The sequence below is a fragment of the Agelaius tricolor genome, unplaced genomic scaffold (genome assembly GCF_023055355.1).
Source record: "Agelaius tricolor isolate 1412-34295 unplaced genomic scaffold, bAgeTri1.0.p SCAF_11, whole genome shotgun sequence".
Lineage (NCBI taxonomy): Eukaryota > Metazoa > Chordata > Aves > Passeriformes > Icteridae > Agelaius > Agelaius tricolor.
In genome coordinates, this window is record NW_027269271.1 from 13,971,679 (window position 1) to 13,999,627 (window position 27,949).

General features: G+C 37.8%; 1 protein-coding gene across 4 annotated transcripts; it reads right to left on the reverse strand.

The window, feature by feature from the left end:
• Window positions 1-152: 152 nt before the first annotated feature.
• Window positions 153-27,244, reverse strand: ABCD3 (ATP binding cassette subfamily D member 3). Of its 4 annotated transcripts, none has more exons than XM_071436238.1 (24): window positions 27,001-27,133; window positions 24,902-25,040; window positions 17,188-17,221; window positions 16,081-16,179; window positions 14,525-14,613; window positions 13,614-13,683; window positions 12,761-12,858; window positions 12,065-12,188; window positions 11,075-11,131; window positions 9,807-9,949; window positions 9,408-9,477; window positions 8,902-8,971; window positions 8,682-8,779; window positions 8,512-8,603; window positions 7,955-8,043; window positions 7,807-7,879; window positions 7,027-7,090; window positions 6,591-6,668; window positions 6,433-6,498; window positions 6,247-6,336; window positions 5,911-6,030; window positions 5,411-5,515; window positions 4,022-4,078; window positions 153-3,217 (listed from the first exon to the last, which is right to left on the reverse strand). In XM_071436238.1, the coding sequence occupies exons 2-24, from the start codon at window positions 24,967-24,969 to the stop codon at window positions 3,140-3,142; spliced, it is 1,932 nt and encodes a 643-aa protein (XP_071292339.1). In that variant the 5' UTR covers window positions 24,970-25,040; window positions 27,001-27,133; the 3' UTR covers window positions 153-3,139. The 4 variants fall into 4 exon arrangements, with proteins under 4 accessions (XP_071292339.1, XP_071292340.1, XP_071292338.1 ...); XM_071436239.1 differs by lacking the exon at window positions 27,001-27,133 and adding an exon at window positions 24,470-24,553 and having other exon boundaries at window positions 16,081-16,182; window positions 24,902-25,032; XM_071436237.1 differs by lacking the exon at window positions 24,902-25,040 and having other exon boundaries at window positions 27,001-27,244.
• Between the last annotated feature and the right edge of the window lie 705 nt (window positions 27,245-27,949).

Sequence of the window (27,949 nt, forward strand, 5' to 3'; positions counted from 1 at the left end):
CTGGCTGATTCCAGGGCAAATTTCACACAGCACTGCAGCTTTTCAAAGCTGAACACAAAGACAATCGGCTCATTGAGCAACTCAGCATTTGTTGCATATGCATTTACTACAGAATTCCTAATCATATCATTAAAAAACATGAAAAGCCTAGATATATTTTATCTTTAGTTTTTTTATTATTATTATTTCAGAGGCACTTAATGTCTTACATTTACATAGCGCTGTTTCCCCCTCCAAACCACTTTACAGTATTTACACACAGGAATGTTTCCCACCGTTGAAATGCAGCCATCTGACTATTTCCAGTACCATCTTCAAAGCACCAGCAATTTGAGACTGAAAGTGTTCATCAGTGTGGTGTCTATTAAGGTAGTTCAGAATTCCACTTCATGAACTTCCAACTTGTGCTATTAAAGAAACATAACTAATGTACAGTATCACAGTGCAATTCTGCAACAGAACTGAGACTTGCATCATTTCCATTAGATTTTTTTTTTTACAATCTCTCATTAGATCAAGTCTATCTCAAACACTTTAATGTAACGCCTTTCAAGAATATAATTCTAAAATATTATTTTTTTTAATATTTTCTTTATAAGCCTCCCTTACAATCAAGCACAGAATATTTTTTCCCTTCCAGTATATTTAGAAACACCAAGTCCTGGCCCTAAGGAGATACCAGCATACTCAGTTTCAACAAACTTCATAGCATCTAAAGGCAAACGTATTCCTCCTTGGTTTTGAAGATGGATTTTTTTGTTTGCTTGTTATTAGTTTTAAAAATTAATACAAGATTACACAAAACTCTGTTACATCCAGTAAAATTGTAAAGTACAATTGGGATTGGCTGCTGGGGGCAATGTAAGTGTGCTGTGTATGGTTTTACTTGTTAGCATTAAAAACACATTAAAGTATCCCAAGTTCGCTACTCCACTGCAAGACTGCCCTAATCACAAAGATCATAGCAATTTTCTCAGTTTAGAGAATTTTTTCTTTGTCTCTCTAAAAGGCTACTAAAACATCCCTTCCAAGAGAAGAAGTTGCATTTGTGCTGAGAACTTTGACAAAAAAAAACCCCAAACCAAAAAACCATCCCATACCAACCTGTCATCCCTATTTCCATAGTTACACTTTGAAAAAGACTACAACCTCACACACAGCATGCTGCTTCCTGCTACGTTATGGCTGATGTGAGAACCTGAATGAACAGAACCAAGAGATTAGTGAAATCAGGCACCTATCTGCCTTCCTGTAAAACAAGCACAAAAATTATTATGGTACTTTATTCTCTGGAATATGCTGTACTTGAGAGAGAAGCTTTTATGACCTTGATTGATGCGTTATACTCAGATTCCACTGTGGTCACTAGATTCTTGTACCATGACAGCTGTCTGCATTTGAGTACTTGGAAAGAATACTGACAGGTAGGGGCAAGAACTATGATAAAAGGAAAAATATTAACAGGTAGCAATTTCAACATGAAATAAATTTCCTAATTAAACTGGGTAAAAATTAACAAACAGCAGTGCATCCAAGTACATATTAATTTTATAAAAAGTAGGGGCTTTTTTAAATCTAAACCCTCGATAGAAGATGCACAAAGTACAGATGTATTGCATATTTTATGCATGCCTTCATGTAGTGCATTCCTATATTATATCTTACATGGAACACTAAAAAACTACTAGACCTTCACTGTACAACAGGTATTGTAATTTTTTTTGTTTTAAAGCCTAAACAGCAATTCAGTTTGAATTACACCTTCCTATTCCCTGATCACAAAAAAAAACCTTGCTGCATTTATGCTTGTCAAAGTCAAATGACAAGCACAGTAATCACTTGTATGGAAAAAACAACTACAATAAAATATTGTAATAATTTGGTTCCTTTGAGGGGATTTGGAAGCTGGAACAAGAAAACCAGCAAGGACTGGAAATCCTTACAAAACACAGAAAATCACTAGTAAATAATTTGTAACAGAAATCAAGAAACATCATGACAGTCAGAGAATAAACATGAAGAATGAAAGCGTTGTTTCGGGCTTCACAGTCCAGAAGACCAAACCGAGAGTACCATTATCACTTGCTTTCAAATTCAGACATGAAGGGCAGCTAAAACTATAGGATCATCAAATTTTTTTGAAGAGGGAGAAAAGGAGGAACTTGGAAAAAGTAACCGCTGTATTCCAGGACTGAACACAGCACAACTGTCTGCTATTTCACAGATTAACATTTTTGAGCTCATTATAACTTTTACTGATTTAACACATGCCTGGACCCACACTCTTTTCTCTGTTCCTTCTTGTGGGAGTCATTAACTTCTTCAGAGCTAAAAACATTCACAAGCTTTGATACAAGGATCATCACTTTTCTTTCCCTCCCGTTTTTTCTTGTGGGTCAGTCCTTTCCTCCCTCAACCTCCTCTCAATGCTTCATTACCACAATATTTCTTGGACAGAAAAAGGACAGCTGGGCTGGAAGACGGAGGAAGCTTTTGCTAAACTGGGAGAGAATGGGAGCCGAGCTGCAGATAGAACTGCATGGACAGACAGATGGTAAAGGTAAATCCAAATCCCAGCAAAGAACAATTGTAATTTTTTTTAAACACCAGAAGGAATTTGTTTTGTCTTTTAGTTTCAGTTCATCCTTTTTCAGCAAGGGCACATTGGCTACATCACAAGGCTTGGACAAGGAAAAGGCTCTTTCATTGAACAGGGCACAGATCTGAAGATGGGACAACGTCCTGCACCGTGCGAGATCTCTCTGAAACATGCATAGAACAGAGCAAAAATCCAAGACTGCTTTGCAGGAACAAGAGAGGTAGCAGCCCTAATTTTAACAGGGCTTTTCACCAAAGGGAAAGAAGGTCTACAAAAGTCAAATCAGCCGATTTCAAATGGTTTGCATCCCAGGATGAATCAGGTTACACTAATTTAAGCCCAATTTAATTTAGGCAGGTTTTTAAACCACAAGAATAAGGACATTCTTAGTACGTATCAATAATTACACCAACATATACACAATTAGCAATATCCTACATAATAGTAAATGCTTAACAAGCTGAGTAATTTTATGGTACATTGTCTGACATTCTACACATTTCTTGTAATGATCAATTTCTAGCAGTTCAGTTCATGACTTTAAGATCCAAATTCAACTGTGTCTTCAGTTATTTTCTTGAACTCATAGTTTCCTCGGCCATCCATATGCAAGTAGAACTGAAAAAAAACAACATATGTTATTAACTAAAAATTACCAGCTCTATAAAGACCAAAATAAATTATATTTTAAGTATAATTTTAAAATATATATTTTAAATATATAATATATATAAATAAAATTTTAAAATATTATTTTTTAAAGATAATATTTTAAAAACTTCAAAAATGTTTAAAAAGTTTTAGAGGATAAACTTAAACTCAGAGGGTAAGCTGCTCTCACCTCACATGTCATTAAATTCACCTGCCTCTGTAAAAATGTTAAACTGTATTTCTGCATATCATACATCAGTCTGCTAACAGCCATATCTTAACTTAACACTGCTCTCTTGGGTTTTGTGGGGCACAGATTCATCCCCATGTATGAATTCAGTATTTTTATCCACAGGTACAGTCTGTCTGCATAAAAAGAACAGTAAAATCTTAGTTTGCAATAAAAAAGTCCATGTCTTAGAGACTTTTCTTAAAGCATAAATATATTAGATATAATGAAAGCAAAAGAATCCATGCTGTTTACTGAATTCTAGTTCAAGGATTTTTTTGAGTCTATGAAATCAGTCTTAAGCAAGCCTCTCATATTTTATAGATACATTTAAAATTTATGGATAGCATTCTTTCATAACTAAAAGCATAAGAAAATTTCAAAGAGTAAAATGAGATTATGAAAAGTCAAACCTCATAAAAACCCAAAGAGAACACAACCTATTAGGATGTAAAATGATAAAACCTCGAATCACCAAGTCAATTTCCTACAGTCAGTCAATAAAACCCAGAAATAGTCTTAATAAAGCTAAGATTACATACATCATGATGTTTCCAGAGTGACTTCCTGTGGGAAACAGTGAAGAGAGTGATGCCAACCTATATGACAAAAATACCCACCAAACAGTTCATTATTTTCATGGTTAAAGCGTTATTAATTTTTCAGTATTGTATCAGAAGATCTTAAATTCAAAACCACAAACTTCCAGACTATTATTAACACTATACATTGATTGCTTCCCGCCCCCCGCAAAATCTTGTAATAAAAGCTATCAGGAGGGATTTATAATTTTTAATTGATTTCACTATTTTTTTGCTCCTAATTCTATGTTTGACAAGTCTTTAAGTGAGTAAAAGAGGCAAGTCAGGAAGCAGGTAAAACAATAAAGCTGGCAATAAAGGAATTTTCACAACAAAAAAAAATTCCAAAGCCACAAAAGCAGTAATCAATTACACACTTTGAGTGACAATTTAAAGTGAATAACCTTCCTTTGTTTCCTTTCAACTTAGCCAACTATTTATCCCCAACAGTAGGAGCAAGGACAAAATGACTCTGATGATAAAGCAAGATGACATTTGTTCTTTTTGTAAGGACAGTCCACCCAGGAATTCTATTTTTTCAGCAACATGCACTAGCCACTTGGCAAGCACAAATGAATGTTCATGTTTATAGATTAAGAAGCATATGGAAAATAGGCTTTAAAAATTGTAAGGGTATTGATACCAATGTAGTAAAACAAGTTCATGAAGTAATGCTCCTTCTCCTGCAGAGTCCTCACCTGTCCACTCACTACTGCAGAGGGGTCCTTCAGTTTGAAGAACATATTTCAGTGGCTGCACAGCTTTGCTCCTTTATCATTCTGGAATACTGCTACTCAATAACTAAGGTCATTTCAAGCCCTTTCTTTCCCAGACTAGGGTGTGAAATTGAATCTTATTGATTTCACATGGCACTACAGAGAATCTAAAATGGTGAGTTTAAGACGACAAGGAAACACAAAGCTCTATCATCATATCTTCCTAGAGTGCTTGGCTTTTCATATCTCAAAATAGATGGAAATGTGAACTTCCAACCTTTCACTTCTGTTGCCCTGGCCAAAAGAAGCCTTTTGAACAAGAAAGCATGCTACAATTTTAGGTTATTTGGTGCTACTTGACATTCTAAGACTCTATCTGGAAAAGTAAGGGTACTTAGCAGTTAGTAAGAGTTCTGTGTATATCATAGAGGCTATACGTACATCTAAATTATCCTGGGACTACAAAGTGATTACTGAATTCTAGCATGCATAAAGTTGTATGCCTCTCTAAGCTTTTCTCCAGATTTTTTTTAAATTTTATTCTGCGCTAGGCATAAGGAGGAGTGAACCTTGTACCGTTTTAGGTTTCTTGTTAATGTACAGAGATATAATTTCAGAAACAAAGAGCTCTCACCTTTCGGCAGTGGCTGTAAATGTAGTCCTCTACATCCACACTAACAGCACTTGTGCACTCATCCAGAATTGCAAACTGGGGCTTATGATAGAACAGCCTTGCCATCTGGAATGCAAGCCAAAAAAAAAAAAAGGATACTGTAGATACAGAACTACAGGCAATGGTGCAGTGTTAGAAGTTAAACTAAGAATTAGTATCCAAAAATCTACTATGGAAAGGGAATTAAGTTGCTACCCACTGAAACCTGAAAATCCAGAAGTTGTACATTATCTCAAACTTTTTTTATTCAAGACAATGTTCAAAAGCCAGTATTTCCTTTTAAATTTTGAGTACAAACGCCACTATTTCCAGTTGTTCCCTCAGTATTTAGGTATTTCACATTTTGGAGGTTTCTTCTAACTCAAATACTAATATTCAATAAATAAAAATAGCTTACAGTTCACATTTCATTTTTTACTTATGTTCTGCATTTGTTAAGCATTTATGCTTTTGAGACATACTGCCATTCTCTGTTTTTCTCCCCCGCTGAGTACATCCATCCAGTCCTGAACACTATCCCAGCCTCCTTCACGTTCCAAGATTGGACCCAGCTGAACATTATCCAAGTACTCCTTCAGCACCTTTTATGGAAACACAAATGACAAATAAAGCTTACGTGAACTTAAAAGACAAGTGGTTGAAAAAGCTATAAAGGATTATACCATAACATTATCAACCCTGGTAAATATTAAAGTCCTATTAAATGCAGTGCTTTTCATAGCAGTTTCAGTATTTCTGAATTGGAAGCATTACTCATCCTGAGCAAGACAAAGGGTTAATGAACTAATTATCATTACCTGGTCAGAAATCCCTTTCTTTTTCTGATCTTCCAAAGTATCTGGATATATAACTTGATCTCTGAGCGTTCCAAGAGTCATGTATGGTCTCTGAGATACAATTAGAACCAAAAAGATACGTCAAATATTTCCAAACATAGTCAAAGTACAGAGAACATTACTGTCGAGTAAAGTACTTGGTCTCACCTGAGGAACATAGAACAACTTTCCTCTTACAGGTTTTGTTAAACGCCCACCAAACAACGGCCACAACTGCAAAGGGAGAAAGATTAAAATGTGACAAAAAAGTCCAATTATAACCATGCCCTGGATTCTCCCCTGTTTGTTTTATAAAGTTCCCTTACCTCACCAAGAACACGGAACAGGGAGCTCTTCCCACACCCATTTGGCCCACAAATCAGCACATTTGCACCAGATCGAACCTAAAATTGCAAAGCCAACACATAAAAGGGTAGTGAAAAAGTATTGCTGAAAGTTTCTACAATCAATAGGACAATCTGGTATTATCATATGCTTGTTCACAACTTTCTGACATTACAATGAGCAATTTCCAGCAAAAACTAGGTTTTTTCCCCAATTGGTTTAGCAGCAACTGCAGCTGGAAGAAAATGAACTTGTAACAATAAAACCTTTTTTGGGTAAAATAGCTTATTGCCTTTTTTTTAAACTAACATGACAATTTGTTTGTACTTTTCTTATAAACAGGATGACCTTCGAAGCTATCGTCTTCCCTTGAAAATTTTATATTAATATTGTTTCCTACGATACTAAAAAACTTACCTCAAAGTTAAGGTCTTCAATCAAAACATCTCCATTAGGTGTCACCAATGGAACATGATCAAACCTGTATGTATTGCAAAGTTAAAAAAGAAAAAAACAACAGTTGTCTAAAAGAAGCTAATACTGCATGTTTACTTGAGAGATTTAAGGCACTGGGAAACACCTCACCAGTACTTCATTCACTCTCCCAGTTTCCAGCTATGAACAGCTAGGGAAGTTCTTGAAACTCTAGCTTTTAAACATCTACATCTACAGGCTTGGTTTTATCTCCTGTATTTGTTTTTTGAATCCTTCTAAGCCTTTGGTCTCCAAAACAGGAGACCATCTTGTGGATATAAACCTACATTTAAGGATGCATGGCATTTTAAACCTAGTAGTGAAGTGTATCTCACTAGTTCTACAACATCCAATGAATGACTTCTCTCCTCACCTCCCCCTTGCCTGTTTGCATAATATAATAGAATAAAATCCATAACTAATATATTTCTAAGAGGAAACAAAATGGTCTGAGAAGTCTTATTCTAAAGGACAGTAGGAATGTTACCAAAAACCCCGAGTTCAGAGAGTAGAATATGTATTCTGCTAATATGAGAGGACAAGAATTGGCTTACAGAACAGAAATGCTGAGGTGGGATTACTAATAAATAAAGTTCAACAGGAACTGCAAATTGTAATAACAGGCATTCAGCCCTCTATTAATGGTCGCAGAGAGAAAGACTTTAAAAACGTCTACTTTAAAAATACTGAACTATTGAACCTGAGGAAACTTCACAAACATACTTGATAAGGTTATCACTGTTGATAATTTCTCCAGATCCAGGTATCAAAGACAAAGGCTGCTTTTTATCTCCATCTTAAATAAAGAAAAATGTATTAGTGACTGAAATGCTACAAAGAAATGACATATTGAATATTACAGCACATCTACCTTTTTCTTGTGATATCATTGTACGCTGATATTTGCCACTGTTCAAGTCCTTCAGAACCTGCATTAATTCCGTGATTCGAGCTGTGAAACTTAAAAAAAGAAAAAAAAAATCCACAGAAGGTCTAATAAGCACTCTGTCAAACTGCTAAAATGACAAAGTTATTCAACCCAGCACAGAAGCAGAATGTTTACATTTTAGAGTTGCACCAGGTTGTCTAATATGCACCATATTTTAAAAGCTCCTTTTCCTTTTTCTGTAATAGCCAAATTTTACTTCTTACAGTGTAAAAAAAAATTTTTGGCAAATAATCAATACATAATTGACTTAAGAGCACTTGACAAGGTTTCAACCATACATTCAAACTGCATGCTAGTACTATCAAGATGTGAAATTTCTAGTGGACATAATAGCACATCTTCAGAAGTGTTTTCAGCATAAAATGTTTTTAATTGCTGAATTTTTAGCACGCTGCAAGGAACAAAGCACATAAGCTTATTTTAATTCTACAATCAGTTTCTGAAATTGAGATGAGAAAGATTCTTACTATTAAGCTTACCCAGCCAATCTTGTCATTTCACGGCCTGCTAGGACTATTCTGCCCAAAGCTTGAGACATTCTCAGCAGCATTCTTCCACTTTGGTAGTAATCCTAGAGTAGAAGAAAGTTTCTTAACATGGACTAACAAAATTTAAAATGTAGATGTTGTTTTAATTCTGGTCTATTTACCTCCAAAAGTTCAGCATGAGTGCTATTCTGGTGACGGGGATCAGACAGGTTCAAAAATGGACGACTAACAACCAGGTAGCCAACCACAGTGGCAAAGTCTGCAGTTTAAGAATAAATATTAAGCTGCACATTAATTGAACAGAAAGAAAAAAGACATTTCTTATGTAAAAAGTTTGTTTTGTTGTTTATAGGAATCCATTAGCACTTGAGACATACTTACATTTGGCAATGATATTATCAATGAAACCCATAGAGAACCGGAACAGGATGAAATTATGCAAGTGTTCCACCTGGTAAGTTACAGAAGAAAGAAGTTCAAACTCTACCAGTACCTGTTTTACTATCTTTTATTAGACATTTGGTTACAAACAATTATTTTTCTGTACCTCAGATAAATTAACATGCCACTAAGTGTGGTAAGCACTGGACAAGAGTCCATGCTGGCAAAGACTTATATTTGTGATCAAAAGAACCTACACATGAAACTAAATAGTGAGAAGAGTAATTGTGGTGGGTGACAAGGAGGTAAGTGGCAAGAGAAAGGCCATTCTGACAGAAATGTTCTGTTCTGCTTATAGCCTACCAGCTAATTTTTTAATCAAATGAAAGTAGCAGCAAAAAGATCAAGCCACTGTAAGTCAATTTTTATGAGCACATGTCAAGAATCATCACAATAGAATCAATTAAGTTTTGCTTAAAATGTTTTAAGAAATAAAAGAGGCTTACCAGCTTACGGAAAGTCTTGTGAATAGTCTGTTTTTCTCTCAAGTTCCCATTATAAAAAGCAATTTCCTCACTAAAAAGAAACAAATAAAAATAATGCAACTTCATTTTGTTAAAGACAGTCTTTGAAAAAGCCATAAAATATGGGAATATAGCACTTTCAGTCACTTTATGAAACAAGGGCTTGTACTTTTTCACAGCAGAAGAACACAGAATTATTGTACCCCACTCTGTCTTGACTATGGAATATAATGCACATACAAATTACTTTACAGTACATAAAGATGCAAAGACTTGGCTCAGACCTGATAACATCACACTCCCCAAGTATATTTTAACACACAACTTCCATTTACCCCACAGTACAGTCACTTGTATCTTAGCAGCCAAGCAGGTGTATACCTGTTTGTAATGAGCCGTGAGTTGATATATCTGTACTCCCCTTCATACTTCTGTTCTATTATAGTCATCTTGCCAACTGGTCTCCTTAAACGTGTAAGGAAGAACCCTGAAATAATCAAGTATGCCATCATGCTAGCTGGACCCTGTGAAAATCAAAAAAGAATAAAAGCTTAGGTGGTCTCAAATGACAGTATCTGTATCCAAAGTGCCCAGAAAGCATGAATCCCTTAGTTCTCACCTCCTATGTGCCTATGTTGCCAAGTCAATTACATTTACAATTCCCATCATGTCACCTTCTTTCGTGTTGTAGATACTACTTTATTAATTTTCTGTCCCTAGATGTCCTTCCCACCCCAGCCTTCTATTCAGGTTTTTATCACCACCGAGTGTGACCTGTCCCCTACTGTCCTAGATTACTTCATTAATGATTTACTGATACCCTCCCATTTCTTCTCCCTCCTTTCTGCCTACTTCTTTCCCTGTACATTTGCTGAAGTGTCACACAGCAGTCAATATTTCAATCCCACTGTCCACTGTTTCCTGGTCTCTCAAGTAGTCCTGGATCCTAAGTTTTCACAGATGAAGAACAGATGATTAAATACCACTGAAGCATGGAATGGCATAAACTGAATTTGGCATAAACTGCACACAATAACTACTACAGAGAGCAGAACAAAGACATCTGAGACTGACAGTTACCAAGGTTCAGTTAAGCCTTACTGCAAGTCTGTCTCAACAAAACTTGCACCATGTGACCCACATGCATTATCAAAAATGTTCAACTCCTGAACATTTTTGATAATGCATCATTTCACTAATCTGAAGACTTAATTCTGCAATTATTCAGCTTATTGAGTCTTACAGCTCAAGCAAGAAATGGTTCCCCTTCATAGAAACTGCACAGAAACAGAAAACTTATTTTCACCTTTAAATGCAATTCATGCAAGACATAAACAGTTAAAAGGATGTTGTACTAACTAGGATTTCTAAATAAGTACTAGAAGAAAATAAAGAACTTTCTTGGTCCTTCAAATTGTTGATCAAATGCCTGAAAATACTGATTTTTTATTTTGCTTGCCTGAAAATAGAGGGCACTAAAGCACACAAAACATTAAGTGTAAATGCCTATTTTCAGTATAGCCCTTCAAATAATGTAGGAATCCACAACTACCACCTAGAGTTTTCCTCAGATTCCAAACAGGTACAGGCTATAATCATGGAAGGGAAAATGTGCTCATAGTTCTAAAAAAACCACTCCTTTTATTTACCTGTGCTCCTATGGCACTTGTTAGCTTGAAGATGTACAAAACTATATCCAAGAAGGGCTGCAAGAAGCATAGGAAAAAAGGCTTAGAAGACAAACATAAAACCAATATAAAACTGTTCAGAAGCCATGTACCACCCCAAGAACAGTTACAGCTCTGTACTAAAATACTGGCTAGTCTATTATACAAACTGAAAGCTAAGACAAAAGGATTCTCAGCCACATGACTTTTTCCTGAAAACACTGGCTCTAGAATTGAACATAAAAACATCATGATCTTCAGATAAATACATACCATATGAAAAGAGTACTTTGCTATTTTAGGTCTGTAATGACACTCTGCTCACTTATCAAAGATGGACTAGAACCCATAATACTTTAACTGAAGTAATTATGAGAAATACTGAATGAAAAGATAATGTCATATATTTAGCTATGTACCTGATAGAAGGAATATTCCAAACTTCTATAACCTCCCTTGCAAAGCTAAAACAGCTGAATTACAGGTTTTGTAGTCAGAAGGTTTTGAACGAAGTAAATTGTAGTTTACTTATACGCAGCTTGCATGAAATACATAGCGACAAAAAAATTTAGTCTAAAAATGTCAACAGCATTCTCATTCACTACCCAGTCACCTTAAAATTCACACCAGAAACAGAGAAAAGCTTATTCAACCACACCTCCCTACACACAAAAATATTTATGTGTAACTGAGAGCTAGCCATTGCTTTTCTTCTGAAAACTATCTACCTAAGAGACCAAAGTCATCACTGCTCATCTGCAAAAGAATGCTCTATGTTCTTTAAAAGAAAATTTAATACAAATTATAACAACTCGCAGCAGTGCTTTGGTCATGAAAGCAAAAAAGAGTATGAAACACTACAGCATCATAAACAATTTTTTTAGTACCATACTCCAAGCAATTGTTGTGAGCTGACACTCCCATCCTAAATGCCTACAGCTACTACTCAAAGTTCTCTCTCAAAAGACTTACCTTGCTAAGGTTTGAGTACAGGTCCACTACACTATTACAGAATTTTTCCACATCCTGTGTAAGGAGTTGGTCTGGATTGGCTATTCTGTTGTCCAGATTTCCCATTTTGTAGTATGTATAAGTTCTGAAACAAAACAATTGCTAAGAGGCAGGAAAAAAAAATCATTACCTGGGATCTGAAATAACTGGGACACCCTTGCTTCATACAACTGAGATGCTAAGTAGGGCAAACATTAAATTACTGTATGGAATCAACGCAGCTTGTGCTTTTACCTGACTAAACCCACATTAAATGATGCAGGATTGTTTAGGCATTTAGGCTCCAGGATGTCTGAGCTGAAGCTCAGGCTCATACTGTGCTGCTATTGAACTTAGGAAACCCTCACACAATCTACTACAGCCCATCTGACAACCACGTTTCAGTCCAGAAGGAGCTGCTCAAGCTCATACGCCCAATTCAGTCTTCACCATCTGAAGGCACCTGAAGTACTTTGGAATCTGACCCAATCATGGAAGCAATGCAGTGCATTTTGTCCCCCAGTTAAGCCAACTTTACTGTCTTTGTATCTATGGCATATACAGCCTGGATAAGCCACTCACCCTCAACTGCAAGTTAATTGCAACTTTGCAACCTTTTCACTAAGTATTTAAAATTCCTTGAATCGACTTATAAAATCTGTAGACAAGGTTACTTACTTAAGATATTCTTCATAGAGGTATCTGGTAAGTCTTACTCGGAAGCAGAGCTTCAGTTCATTTAGACCATACTTCAGGAAGTTATTTACTAAAGAGATCTAAAAATAAGAGACAATAATATTTAACGAACAAGAGCAAATATACTTACATCAATTTGCAGCATAAATTGTGTTAACACTTTAAAATAGATCAATTTTCCCCTTAAAGTCAATAATGCCATAAACATATCAAAGACCAATCAGACCAATCTACAGGACCACTGCTTAGGTTTCTGTCTCCAGGTCCCAGTGGATCTCACCACTTAAGATAAAATACATTCATATTACATATTTTCAGCTCTTCTGATAAACTCTAGAATAGAGCCACCATTTTACAACCACTGCCTTAAATCTGTCAACTAGTTTTAAAATTTATTGCAAACCAGATAGCAACAATTATTTCTATCTAGTGCAGAGCAGAGATGTCAATAAACTCAAGGAAAGTTAAAGTGTGGAAGAAAGCATTACAAATCTGTGAAAAATGTAAGAAATATAAAAATTAAAGTCTAAAAGAAATCTTCATCTTCGATGATGCCAAAAGAATTCCAAACGTATAGTCAAAATTGTCATCCACAAAACTAACCTGAAAACCTGAACATAGCTGTTAAAAAAATAGTTGCTACCAATAAGGAAATATGCTGATAAAGTCTCCCCATACTGGAGTCAGAAAATTAAATGTGTTTTCATACAGACCTGTATGTAAAACAATTAATTTCCATAGGTTTTATGACAGTCATTTGAGACCTTTTCCTCAAAATCTTAATTTACATTTAAAATATGTTCTACTAATAGGTCAGCACAAGAAAAGCACTTACAGCAGGCATTGCAGCAATGAAGTTGAACAAGTATTTCTTGAAATCTTTTCTGCTGCGGCCAATGATAGCACTGTAAATGACCACCAGCTAAGAGTCAGTTACAAGAGAAACAACAAAGTATAAACTTGCATGTCTTAAGTGGATAAACTCTCAGGGGACCACACAGAGAAAACAAAATCATCATGGAAACCTGTAGCATCAGCTGTAGGATCCAGTCTGACACGCTCACAGACTGAGCAGTTATCTCCTGTCTGCTCCTCTGTAACTGCCCACATTAAGTGACCTCAAAAATTCATGGTCACAGAATACCAGTCCTTTCCCTTCTCTGCTTTCACAGATTCTCACAAGAGAAACAAAGCAGTCCTTCCATTCTACAAAGCACCAAATGTCTCTCCTCAAACATAGTATCATTTTGAATTCACAGTTCAAGACATGTGACTTGCTTCAATTAGCAACAAGACCAGCAGGAATAATCAGAAGTCTAAAAACTACTTTCTAACATATTAAGACCAAAAGTATTGTTTTTATCAACCTAAAGGGCAAACAGCTCAGTGGGAAGAAATAAAAGTCCTAATAGCCACACAACATGTCTAAGTCTAAGACATAAACCCACTATTCTGAAGTACCTTCTTGGACATTCAGATCATAAGATTTAGAGTCTTCAGTGTACAAAATGTTACCAAAAGAATATTTAATAAATAGTTTAAAAAATATTAATTTTTAATTTTTATTGATGAACAAAAATAATTTATTTATCAAAATATAGTGGTCTCTCCCCAAATTGCAACTACACCAGTTTTCCAACAGTTTTAAACAAGCAAGCTATAAAATGTCCAAATATATATTCTGATAGACAACTTTCCCTGTTAAACACATGACAGAATGTTTAAAAATAACAAATGCATAGGTACCTTTCAATGACTGTTCCATTTTGAATCATCCAAATATCACAGTAAGTTCGGGCTACCAGCATCACAGCAATAAGCAGCAAATAACCTGTCTGGTACAACCACAGAAATGTAACAGTTAAATAATGGCTAAAATTCACCATTTTTTCAGTAAGTCATCCAACTCTATCTAACAGAAAAGTACTGCTGCCCTAGCTAATGTAATATTTACTTACTTTGCTGGAAATACATTAGCATACAGTACCTTAAATAAAGTACTGACTACATTTTTACAGTGAAAGTTTGCCTTTTAAAAAAGCTGTATTTGGTTGATACATATACTGGACACACATTATAAGATGGAGGATTGCAGGAATAAAAAAGTGACTGCAATTCTAAGACACCTTTCTGCCATAAGGTTGCAAGAGACCTCTGAACATCATCTACTTCAACTCCCTACTCAAAACAGGGCCACTAGTAGCCAGTCACCAGTTAGACCGACAGTGCAGACAGTTTTTAAGGCACTTCACTGTCCACTCATCCAGCCAATTCAGTTTGGCTGTTACGGTATTAAGGGAGACCTGATATCAATGTATTCAATATCCTCTGTTCTTCCCTTATCCACACAGCCAGTTCTCTCATCACTGAAAGCAATCAGGTTAGTAAGGCATGATCTGACATTGGTAAATCCAGGTTGCTTGCAATCACTTTTTTTTCCCTTCTGTGGCCAGAGTTAGCTTACAGGAAGTTTTGCTCACAGTCTTGCCAGGAATATGGTGAGGCTGACCAGCCTGTAGCTTCCAGTAAACTTGTTTTCAAATATGGGAGCAAGGTTTGAGTTTTTTTGGGATTATCCGTAACCTCTTCTAATAGCCATGATTTTTTGAAGCTGATAAAGCCTAGCTCTGTGAGCACTCTCACAGGCATTTCCATCCATTCTTCTACCTTCTATGCAACTCCTTTTTGTAGCTGGGCTGCTGAAGGTCCCTGGTCTACATTCTGGACATCACAATTCACTGCTCTTGTGCCTGATGTATAAGTGCTTACAGTTCATTGCTTAAGTTCCAAGCTCAACTAATGCTTTGGATCTTTTTTCTTTAAAAGTGCACTGGAAAGCCTGAGAAAGATGGAGGCACTGATTTCTACACTGCATGGCTTTCCTGAAATGATGCTGAAGAGAACTTTTGACAACTTCATTTTCTAATACAGGTTGGCCTGGCTGTAAGTTACTAAATCAAAATAATGAATGAACTGCATCCTATTTAAAGGCAAGAAGCTTTTGCACACAGAAGTCTACTGCTCTGTGCAAGACAAACCCAGATGCCCTTTTAAAAGTTGTGCTACAACAGCAGTTAGCAGCTGACAGTAAATGGCCTATCTTGTAACTGAAAACAGAACCTTTAGTGATATAACAACTGAGCATAATGTAGACTTTTATACTATTACATTGCTATTTTAAAATACATAGCACAATTTAGTCCAATTTAAGTAATGTATATGCAGTTTAAATTCTGATGTAATTTCAAAAGAGACTTGACTCCAGCTTTATTTCATTATTTATTACTGCAAGAAATGCTTACCTCTTTGCAAAATGCTCTAGGGACCATTATTTTCAGGATTCGACATATTCGTGCAATAAACACTCTGTCCACCATTGCTCGCTCCTTCTTTCCCTCTTTCTGCTGCACACAGAACAAAACAAGAAAAGTGAGATTTTTTTTTTGTATTATTGAACTGTTGGTGTGATATTTCCCCTATCCAAGTCATTTACAGCTACCTTCCTTCTGCAGAATTTGCAATATTTCCTGCGAACTTAAGACTTGCTCAGACAAGTTAAATAAGGAATTGGGAGCTATCAAAACAAACTGCAATAGTACAGTACCAGTAGACCTGTACTTCTAGCCATCTGCTGTATCCTTTCTGTATTCTTTAGTACAGTATTCTTTTATATAATATAGTATCATAAAATAATAAATTAGCCTTCTAAGAACATGGAGTCATAGTCATGATTTCCTCCCTTTGTTGGGGGTCTCAGAAAATACAACGTACACCCTTCTATTTATCCAGTGTAAGCCTTTTTTTAAAGTTTTCAGCAAAGATAAAAGTACATGGAATCTATTCATATCATTGTAACACCAGAATCACAAACTCTGTCTTTTGGTCTATTTTATTTGACTATGAAACAAAAATCTTAGCTTAAAGGGATTTAGTATATCCCTTTCAAATAACTGAATTAACAGACACACAAAAGATCAGGGAAATGACAAACCTCCTACCAGATGTTCGAAGTGGTTTCAATTTAGAAACTGTGAGACTTAACATCTTGTTCCATACATTTTTCTTTTACATAAAAAATAAACACAAGCTATACCAAATCTACACAAATCTAAACAGCTGTTTGTTTCTATCTATACAGAAAATCTTACAACACTGCTCCTTACAAATTCATAGGGCAATAAGAGATAAAAGGACATTGTGCACATCAAGAATCCATCATTATGGAATCAAACTTCTGCCTCTTGTGATTAACCTGATTCTTCCATTTGTTTCACCAATGCAAATCTGAAAGTATCATTCAAACTGTATTTGCACAGTAGCCAAGATTAAACTACAGTGATAGGACTTAAAAGTTTTAAAAAATCCGGTTTATTTAAAATTATTAAAGAATATTTGACATGAAGAATTACCTCAATATTCTGCAAAGCTTTTCCACTTCTTTTACTGCAGAGAAAAGAAAAAAGTATTTATTTGTCATTAACATACTTTTCTTTGTCTTGATCTCTACACATAAAAGACAGAGAGGAAATCTTGGGATTATGTTGCTACCTATTTCTTTCAGGGCAATACAGCAGGGTTACCTCCTGTCAAACCTAAATGCTGCTTTTATCCAGCATATGTAATGCCAGTGAAACCCTACTCATTCCAGCAACCAGGAAAACCAGGTCTCACCCTTTCATCTCCAAGTTCTGCTTTACCTTGGCTCTGTATCATGAACTCCAAGGGCTTTTCTGTTTCTCACACATACTTTACAAGCATGGCTACATGGTTCCAGTGACCACAAATGAAAACTACAAGAATGCAGATCCAGCAATCCAAGCAAGCCAACTTTGATGTTTCACACTATCTACATAAGCTAACCAGATTTGTTTTGCATTGCATTTGACTTCAAAAATAGCACATTTACTACAGAGAGAGATTATTTGTTCATAAACATGTGCTACAGGGGAAAAAAAGCCAGCTCCTGCGAATCAAGTTCCTACAAAGATGTCCATTTAAAGGGGAGTTAATTTTTAGTCTATTTTCCTTCCTCTGCATTTAACAGAACAGTTAGTAGAAAAATATTTATCAACTGGTGTTAAACAAACATTCAAAAGCACAACACTATTCTTTTGCCTCTACTTTTAAGAAAGAAAAGCGAACAGTAAAGCAATTCTAGTTTGTCTTTCTTCTTTTTGGAGCACTCAAGCATCAGACAAGCACATGAAGCTGTTTGGAGAATTTATGTAGTTTAGAAGAAGCCACCAACTATATTAAACCACAACTTTCTTAACCATGATATTGTAACACTGAGAGCAGGCTGCCTTAAAACTACAACACTTTCAAGGCAAAACCTAGGGCACTACAAGAAAGCAGAAACTCCTTTGGTCTACAATACCAAAACAGGAGCAGACTGCCACACAACCAGCTATCCCACAACTTCATCAACAGCACCATTTCACACTTGTGTTTTAGAGCTCTGCCAAGAAAATATCTAGGATGAAACTGTGCCTATTTTAATTTATGATGATTAAAAAGATCATGAATGTCATGAATGTCACTGACCAATAACAAGAAATAACTTAATTACTATGAAAGACAGAGGCAAGGTAGCAGAGGAACATGAGAAAAGAAGGAGGAGGGAAGGAGGAGACCATGAAAGCAAGAAGGGAGATCCACCAGTTGAGCAAGAATTTAATTAGAGGTAACAGAGACGGAAGTCTGAGAGAAGATAAAAATCTTGTAAGACTACTTGTGTAAAAGACAAAACAAAGAATGAATATGAAGGGCAGCAGGGGCCAGACTGGGGCAGAAAAAATAAAAGTTCAGAAGAGATATAACATTTAATCAGGTTGTGAGGGCAGTAAATCTGTGGAAATGGTAACAGGGTGTAAAGTCTAAGAAACAATCTAGTTGGAGACTACATCCTGGTGATGCAAGAGCAATGTACTTCTGGTACAAGAAACTTCTCAATCCATCTTCTAATTTTACAATACTTGAATATGGATCAGTCCAATAACATTTGGTTTGGCAGTAGGAGGAAAGTTGTATTCTTAAGCATGAATAAGTAGTGATCAAACTATGTGGTTATTTCTCTAGATGATTCATGACTTGCTATAATGTAAGATGAAAGCATGCTGCTCTTCCATATATGCTGTAATGATTCCTATAAGCTTTACTGCTTCAAGTTCTGCCAGTGTTTGAAGTCACAACACTCATAATACACAACTATTTCAGCTTTAAAAGGGTCAGAAGCGAATATATTAATAGAGTAATCTGTTAGGTAGATAAGGCCCAGAATTATTCTGTCAGTTAGTTGAATATCTTTGATGTACTTATTGATATATTTTTCCTACAGTAGCTGTTGAGAGAAACTGAGCAGCCGAAATTACTGACTGAGCTGAAACTGATTATCCATTAAAGAGAAAGGAGGATTGTTCAGAAATCAAGATCTTACATTTAATAATAAACTCACATTTAATTAGCATTTATAGTTATAAAGTTTAAGATAAAAATGAAGCATTTGTAAATTTAAAATCTAATAAAAAAAGAGCTTTAACAGTGTTCTGTTCTCTTTTTTGTAAAAAATTCGTGCAAACTCAAAACAAGACTAATACTTCAAAAAGTATGGAAACAATCTTACATATGAAGTCTAGAAGAAAAAAAAATATTAAATGTGTCTACATAGCTCTCATTTTATTTGCAAATAAAGACTCTGCCATAGTTCTGCCTGGAATAAAACCTTTCCAGTCCAATACCTATTGGCACTACTCCTGACTCCATTGTACTACTGTAAAACTTTTTTGTGAGAATGGTGGTTGCATTCTCAATGAATTTAAAGACTAAATAACATTCTCAATTAGTCAGCAAGAATACAGCAAGACTATCTGGTTGCAGCAGAGAGCTCTAACACTTGGAATAGATTCAAGCTCTCCATTATTCCAGACCTCTCATTTACATAATGCTGGAGCATCACAAGGCTCAGTGGTGGAGGAAGGTAAGTGCCATATGCTGGCAAAGTTCTCCATTGCAAGTAACTCCCCTGGTACAGAGCCATTGCTCCTTCGTGCCCTCACAGACAAGGGGGGATGACAATGAAAAGGTTTTTGAAAAGGGTTATCCAGAAAACATATAGAAAAAAATAGGAAAAAATACAGTAGTAAAACATTTCTAACAGTGAATCAAAAACAGTGGAACTTGTCACCATATATTTTCAAGATCTAACTGCACAAAGCCCTCCACAAAGCAGTCAAAGCAATCAATTCAATGTGTAAAATTTCTTAAGACCATAAAGAGTCTAGAGTTATAATGGAACACACATCCCCTGAAGAAGTTTCAGGAAAAGCAGCATTTCAGAAGTAGCCTGCTACCCATTATTTAAATGCACAGGGCTTTTACAGCAAACACAGATATAAAAAGCAAAGAAAGGCATCAGCAGTACCTGGGATGACACAACTACACCAAACTTGTCATTCATATGTGCATGGTAACTGAATAGCAACTCTCTAAGGAGAAGTAAGTAATTACTTAGTAGGCAGGAGGCAATACAACAAAACACCTTTCTCCTACAAAATGAGAAACATGATCAGCCCATACCAGCAAGATGCTTTAAAGAAACTAATGGAGTTTTGGGACTTTGTACAGGCATCTGACAGCTGATCCAGCTTCAAGGGCAGTATGGTAGCCCAGCAGGGAGGGAGAAATCATGCAATTCCAGTCTCCAAATAAGTATTGGTCGGAGCACTTGTGACTCTATTTACATACCAGTGAGGCTAGTCCTCTAAAGAAACATGCAATAATACTGGTTACTTGAACAGAATCATTCTCAACACTACTGAAGAAGAAAGTGATTTGAGAAACTGTGAAAAGCCTTCAAGAGGCCTGAGTCTTCTTACTGAAAGGTCTCAGGCACACTAGTTCTGTGGTATTTCCTAGCAAACAGGAAAAAGTTAAAGGTTTACTGTCTTTAGAAATACTGGTCTCCATCCAGAACAAAGTTCAGAGGAAGCAATCTACACTGAGCTCAGCACAACAGGGAATTGCAGGTGAAGAGGGTGATAAGCAAGACTTGCTGTTTAATGACACATTATGAGGGATTAAGGGTTTTAAAGTGTTACACTGTCCCTAACTGAAAAAAACCCTACAAATTTCATTCACATCATACTACCTTCCTTCTGTGGAGTTAGGATGACTTGCATCTGCTCAACACAGTGCAAAGAAAGAGTATCTGGTTTAGGATTTAGTGTAGCATTTCCAAGAGTTGTTACCTCTAGGCAACCTTTGTATCCTGCAGACCTTACATGTTGGAATGGCACTGTGCAGTTTTCACAGCTTCCAAAAATCCCACAAAATAAACAATTTTGCAATAGTTCATGATTATTTGTGCAGTTTTCAGGTTAGTTTTGGAGTCACTAAGACATTGTAAAGAGAGAATAAAATTCAAATGGCTAAAGATGCAATGCAACAGTGTGAAGAAATAACAACTACAGTGAGAAAAGTCTGGTGTAGCTAACTGGCAGGCAGAGTTTCATAGTGCATGTCTCACACAGAGGGGTAGAGAGCAACAGTACAGTTATTTCAGGTCAAGGGCAGCAACCCTACATAGAAGCCTGGGCACAGTCCAAAAGAATGCCCATTTACACAGTACACTCTGAGCACACACAGAAACCAAGAACAGAACTTTCTTGGCTCTAGATATGGTGGCTAGTTGCAGCATAACCAAAAATAACTACTTATGAATGTATTCAGGCAAGCAAGAAGGGGACTCAGAAGGTCACAGCTGTTAATGCAAACAGGAGCTCTGCATTGCTAAAGCTCAAAAGGTTTCTACAAACCTATGAGAAGAAGACAAAGCAGAACTGTTGGAGAGGAAATTCTAAGTTTCAGTAGAAGAATGCATCTCAATAATATATCTTAAATATAAGAAAAACCTCAGCACTATTAATTTTGTCTTAAGCTGTGCTTGGGCCTGAGCTGTTGCTGCAGATCTCCTTCATGGATAACAGTGGAAAAAGATTTCTAGCTAGTTTCCTAAAAAATTTAAAAAATATTTTTTAAAAAAATTTATACACTGTCACACACACTTACATTAGATCTTGCCTTAGACAGCAAGCATTTTATGCAACTTAATTAAGAGAGAAACCACTAATTAGCTAGCCAGGCCCCAAACAAAGGCAGTCTAAATGCTACGATTAGGGCTGAGTCATCTGGTTTCTCCTGTCTCCATACCCTCCAGCTGAATTCAGTTTCCTGAGCCCCAGGCAGGTTTTTCTACAAGCCTGCATTTTCAGTGTATTTTCTAGTAATCCTGTCTTTTTTTTTTTTTTTTTCCCTCAACGCTAGTGCACTTACTGCAAGCAGAAGACTGAACAGTCACATTCACATCTGGATAAATTTACTCCAATGTAGTTAGCATAAAGTTGTTTTTGTTACCTGCCACCTTTCCTTCAAGCAACACAGGTTCCCTTTAAGGCTTTTACATACACAAAAGCAGTCTGTTAATCTGCAGCAATGTAATTTCACCCTTCCTATCAAACAGCCATGACTCAACTAGAACAGGTCCCTCCATTTGAAGTACACTGGCAAAGCCCCAAAGCCCACCCAAAGACATTCAGAATCTAGAGAAATTACACAAACTAACAAGAGACAAGAATATTCTAAATACATTCAAATGGAATAAAAATGCACCATCTGTTTCAAGCTACAACTATCACTTGCTATATCTAAACTCCTATTTTATGTTTGAAGGCACCTCTGAGCATTTGGACGTGTGTCTGTCACCTCTGATTGCAACACTGTCACTGTACGTTCACAGGCTGTGCAGCTGAGGACACAAGCAGGGACATGTACTGAGCAAGTGACACGTGCTGCCACTCTGTCAGCAGACAATGGCTGAGGAGCACAGAGACAGACAGGAGCACAGGTTAAGTGTCACCCAAGATGAACTGTGCAAACCCTATTTGATTTACACTGTCTGCAACTTGACATCCCTCCACTCAATGAGCTTTCCCCTCACTTCAGGCTTGCCTAACCTCTAAGGCCCCAGGCACTATTCCTGCTTTATTCATTTTTTCCCCAGAGGTGGGATACCATCACAGGGGTTTCAGAAGTTCAGTTTATATTAAACTGTGTCCATGTCTTAGCATCTGCTTGGATTTTAATGAATGCAGCTAGGTGATAGGAAAGGCCCTACGAGCAGATTCTAAAATATTTTGTCACCTTCCCTGTCACTACAAATGCCTTCCTATTACTCTAAACTGTTTATTCCCTTTCCCTAACCTTGCAGTTTCAAACTCTTTACCCGTACTACCTTCTATTACTTCTTTCAGTCCCTCCATCCAGCAGAAAGTTGTATGAATTAAAGATCTTTTTGAAAGTAAGCCAAGCTCATTCTCTACTTGCGTAAGTACTTTATTTTAAACTACATGGATACTCAGGAAAAATTCTTATTAGAAGGGTAATGAAAAATATCCAGCTCCTTTATGTAACACCCCTTAAGGTTTTAATTCTGAAGCAATCAAATCTTAAGCAAATATTCTGTAACTTCTTGTTTGAAGCAAGATTAGGGAAAGAGAATAAACAGACCTTTTTTTTCTGCATTATAAACCCAGGATAATGTAGTTTCTCAAAGAACTTCTCATTACTCTAAAAAAACCCAAATACTACAATTGAAGTCATAATTGCATTTAGATATCACAACTTTACCCTTCCAAGAGGGCACAAAGCTTTTGTAAGGAAACAGACTTTTTAAGAGAAACTTCGAAAAAGAACCAAGGTATTTTTCTCCATGTTTTACTCCAAGGAAGTAAGATTGAAAACTAACAAGTTAAACAAACAGTTCTACATCACTCTACTTCGTAAGATTTCAGAAACCTGTAGTAACAAGGTGTTGTAAATTGCAAGTGACACCACCTCTCAGTTCTGCAAAATCAATGAGCAGTGTAATATCTCTTACAGGAAACACCTGTGACTAATCCAGGCAGTACTAATTAAGTGATCTTTGACCTAGTAAGGCAGGTTGGCATAACACATACAGCTTAATTATTCATACATTACTACTTTATATGAGTTGTACTGAACTTTGCCCCTATTGTTTGACAGCAGAAAAGTAGGTTAAAGTTGCTACCTCTCCTTCCTGCTATCATGCCTATAAACTGGTTATTCTATATAAAAACAAACACATACAACATGACAGGCCTGTCACATAACTTTCGTGTTACACATTCAAACACATCTGATTTGCTGAAACATGATTTTCTTTTTCTCAATTTGTATGTTATTTTACTTTCCAAGTTTAATCAGCAGCAAGCCTGTTGCTGACATTCCAGCAAAACTTTAAAAAGCACACAAAAATCAAACAGAAAAATGGCAGGTACTCCAGAAATACATGAAATAATAGGAAAACATGAAATGTTATTTTGAACACAAAGTATGTACAAGAATGTATTCTGAAACTATGTGAGGAAGGAAGAAGTTTTGCAGGTAAAGTTGCAGTAGAACACTTCAATGATTCACCTGAATGTTAAGCCCAGCATTCTGCTGGTTATATTCAGGTCTGCAACATTTACCTTTGCCCTTACAAAGCTCAAAACTAGAATTTCACCTTCCAGAATTCAAGAAGTTGAAATTCACCTCACACTGACACGGCACAACATTTTCAGGCATTATACACCAAGGTTAACAAAGGAATTCACACACACAAAACTAAATCACCTCACGGATTTTAGCCAGTTAACCTCAAGCAGCAGATACACTACCAGTCCTCTTCCAGACTATCTAGATGTGAAATTCTTCACCCTAGGAATAAGTACAAAAATTTAGGACAGCCATGCCTTCCCAACTTCTTCCTCTTCCCAGAGAGTCAGAGATATAAAACACAGATGTTAAAGGACACACTAGGCCCTGCAGATTTCAAAGGTTGTGCACTTGTTACTAAATGTCAGCATCATATACCAGCACAAGAATGCTGAAAACGTTAAGATTTGGCAGGAAGACAATCCTTTTCAAAAGTATTCTCTAATTTACATCAGCAACAAAACACGAAGAAATGAATGATACATGAACTAATGAGACTAAAGGAGGATGAGGCAATGGTAATAACCAGATGCTTTTGTCTAGCCCAGTGATACAGGCAATGTAGCTTACCTACTGCCTAGTCTTGACAGGTAGCATTCTGTAAGGCTCCTGGCAAGGTTTGCCTCACAGGGAAACATGGAGAAAAGAACGAAGACCAGTGGGCAAAAACCATCCTCAAAATAGCATTCAAGCAGCAGCACAGCTATTACTGAAACAACCGAATGCTGGATGTTGAGTTTGGAATCCATGGCCACAATACAGTAGCAGCAGTAAATAAGACCTAAGCTGTGGAGGGACTCAAAAGTGTAAAACAATACACACACACAAGTGAAAAATCAAGTTTGTAAGCATGGCACTTAATTTAGCAACTGCATTTCTAATAAATTCAAGAATGCAAAATGACTAAAGAGATTACAGAAGTAAATGACAAGGTATCAGAAAGACTGCAGTACAGAGAGAGCAGAAGGGACAGATCAAGTCAGGCTCTCACAAGCTCATGCATCTGTTGAATTTGCTGGAATGTAATTCATAAGTTATCCTCCTTTCCCAATTCCCAATAATCTTGTAATAATGTTTGGTCCACCTAATATATCTGAATACCTCAGATTTTTAACACTATACCTAGCAAAATTGAAGATCCACACAGGAAAGAAACATTCCAAAGAGTCTTCAGCATTTAGGCTGACACTTTCCATACACTGACCCTCAAGCTAATGCATGCATTGCCATTGTCAAGTCCTGCAGATCAACATCATTAAGACATGAAAGCAAAACAGCTGAATGGGGACAGCACAGGACCCACATAATATCTATTTCAGGTATAGGGAGATTACTCTGGACAAGTTCTAGCCTGTTTCTATCAAATGAATGCTACTAACAGTGGGAAAATATTAAATGCACTTCAAAACTACACTGGACCTGCATCTATGTTTGAAGATGTGCTCCAATCTGAATGTAACCTGGTTTGTGTGCTCCAAGATCATTCCTCAGTGAAGGCAAACCAAGGTAAGTGTGGACAACTGAGATTCACTTTAAAAGAATACTCTTGGTCTGACTTAACACATAACTGCTTCTGGAACATCTGCATGGCCCAGTATTTCTTACAACCACCACTATACTAGGCATGAAAATCTGAGCTCATCATTTTTGTGCCCTTCCATACAGCTTTTCTGCTTTTTGAAAGTGGAATTTGACTAACTTAGGCAGAGATATTTGAAAAAAATCACTCCTCCCTATGAGTCTGATAGAAGAGTAACTCGCAGCCATAGCTCAGGATTTTAACTCTCATGCAAGAAACAATGGAAGGTAGCAAATGCATGACTTGTCAGCGAGGTATCAATGTCTGCCATGTTGTGTGACAGTTACCTAACTTCATTAAACTCCAACAGATACTGTGCATGAGTGGACTTAGGTAAAATAAAACTGGATCCTTGCTTAATCTCAGGTATGTTATTACTTAAGTCTGTTGAGTAAGTCTATCTCAGTATTTGGTAGTGCTTACAAGACACCTGTAGGCATTGTAATATCGCAACACATCAGGTCTTAAGCATATAGTTAACAACTTACAATCTCAAATACAGTAAAACCGTGAAAGGGCTGAGCCTGCGATACATTCTTCGTCTGCCATACTTTGCAATACCAGTGCTTTGTAAGGCATTAACGAATGCCTTACAACCCTAGAACAATATACCTGTAAGGCAACCTCACAGAGAACATCACCACATTCGGCCCCTTTGAAATCGCTGCCCGTGTATCTTATTGTCACACAGCAGCATCCAAACAACAGCTGGGTCAATTAACTGCCTATGCAGACACAGTCATCCCCAGAAGTGTCAATACTCATTCCTAGTCCGGAAAATAGAAAAACCCAACATAATTTGGGTAACAAGGCGGCGGTGGTAGGATGCTCGCTAGAGGAGCACGGACCTCAGCCGGGGAAGGCGTGGGGAGAAGCAGGCTGTCCCTGTGCCCAGGAGCCGCCTCCCGGGCAGATGGCAGCGATGGCAGCGGTGGCAGCGCCCTGTGTGTGGCACAGGGGCGCGGCTGCCCCTCCGCCGGGCCAGGGCCGTGAGGGCGACCACTGCTCCCGCTGCCTCGGCCTCCCGGCGCCGGCCCCGCGGCTCGCCCGGCCCCTCCCGCCCCGCGGCCCGGCCCGGCCCCGCGCTCACCCGTGCTGCGCGGCCGCCCGCCGCTTGCTGAGCAGGCAGAGCAGCGCGCAGGCGGCGGCGGCCCCGGCGATGGCGGAGTGCCGCGCTGTGAGGAACTTGCTATAGGCGGCCATGGCGAGAGCAGCGCGGAGCCGCCGACCGAGCGCAGCCGAGCCCAGCAGCCGAGCGAGGGATGCCGGGAGGGGGCGGTGCCGCCCGGCCCCGCGCCGCCGGCACGGGCCGCGCCGGGAGCGGGTTGTGCAAGGCCGGGGCGGCAATTACCGCTCCCTGGCAGCCCCTGGCAGCGGGCGGACCCCACGGCAGGGCAGGGGAGGGGAGGAAGGGGCGTTTCCTCCCGCGCCGGCGGGGCCGGGCCTGTTGCCGGCCGCCCTCGCCCGGAGGTCGGGCTGAGCGGCCGAGCCCAGCCTACCCCGCGGCCCGCGGGTTAATCTGCCCAGGCACCTCCTCCTGCCGAGCGGGCTCCGGTCACCCACTGTTCTGGGGCTCTTTGTGTAGGGGTGCAGTGTGGTTCCTGAGTGTGCGCTAGAAATGGCTTGTAAATGTGGTAACGACGGAATAAAAATAAAATTTAAAAAAAAAGTTTTAAAAATTCAGAAAAACTTTGATGTAGGTTTTGCCACACCTTGTCTTTTCCTCTTTTTTTTTTGTTAGTGCAGTGAGAGGAGCTGCCAAGGTTGGCTATCAGACAGAGGGTGGAATGAGTTGTCACCTGTGTAAGTACAGGAAAATAATCCCTATAAAGAGCAGAGCCATGGTACAGGTACAGCAGGAGATACCAGCTAGCTTTGTCCCACAAAAACCAGTTATACTTGCACCGGTGCTTTTTCCAGCAGAGTTAATAACAGATTGGCATGTGGAGCTATACCAGCAAAAACACCCATGCCAGCATAACTGTATTTTCACTGGATCTTCCCCTGTGGTCATATCCCTCAGAAAGATGCCTGATAAT

Excerpts from the sequence above, each read along its gene's own strand:
- ABCD3 (XM_071436235.1), bottom strand. The coding sequence starts at position 27,113 with ATGGCCGCCTATAGCAAGTTCCTCACAGCGCGGCACTCCGCCATCGCC. Across the intron at positions 13,684-14,524 it reads AATGGAACAGTCATTGAAAG|TGCTATCATTGGCCGCAGCA; the intron begins GTACCTATGCAT and ends GGTCATTTACAG. Across the intron at positions 6,669-7,026 it reads TTGAAGACCTTAACTTTGAG|GTTCGATCTGGTGCAAATGT; the intron begins GTAAGTTTTTTA and ends TTGCAATTTTAG.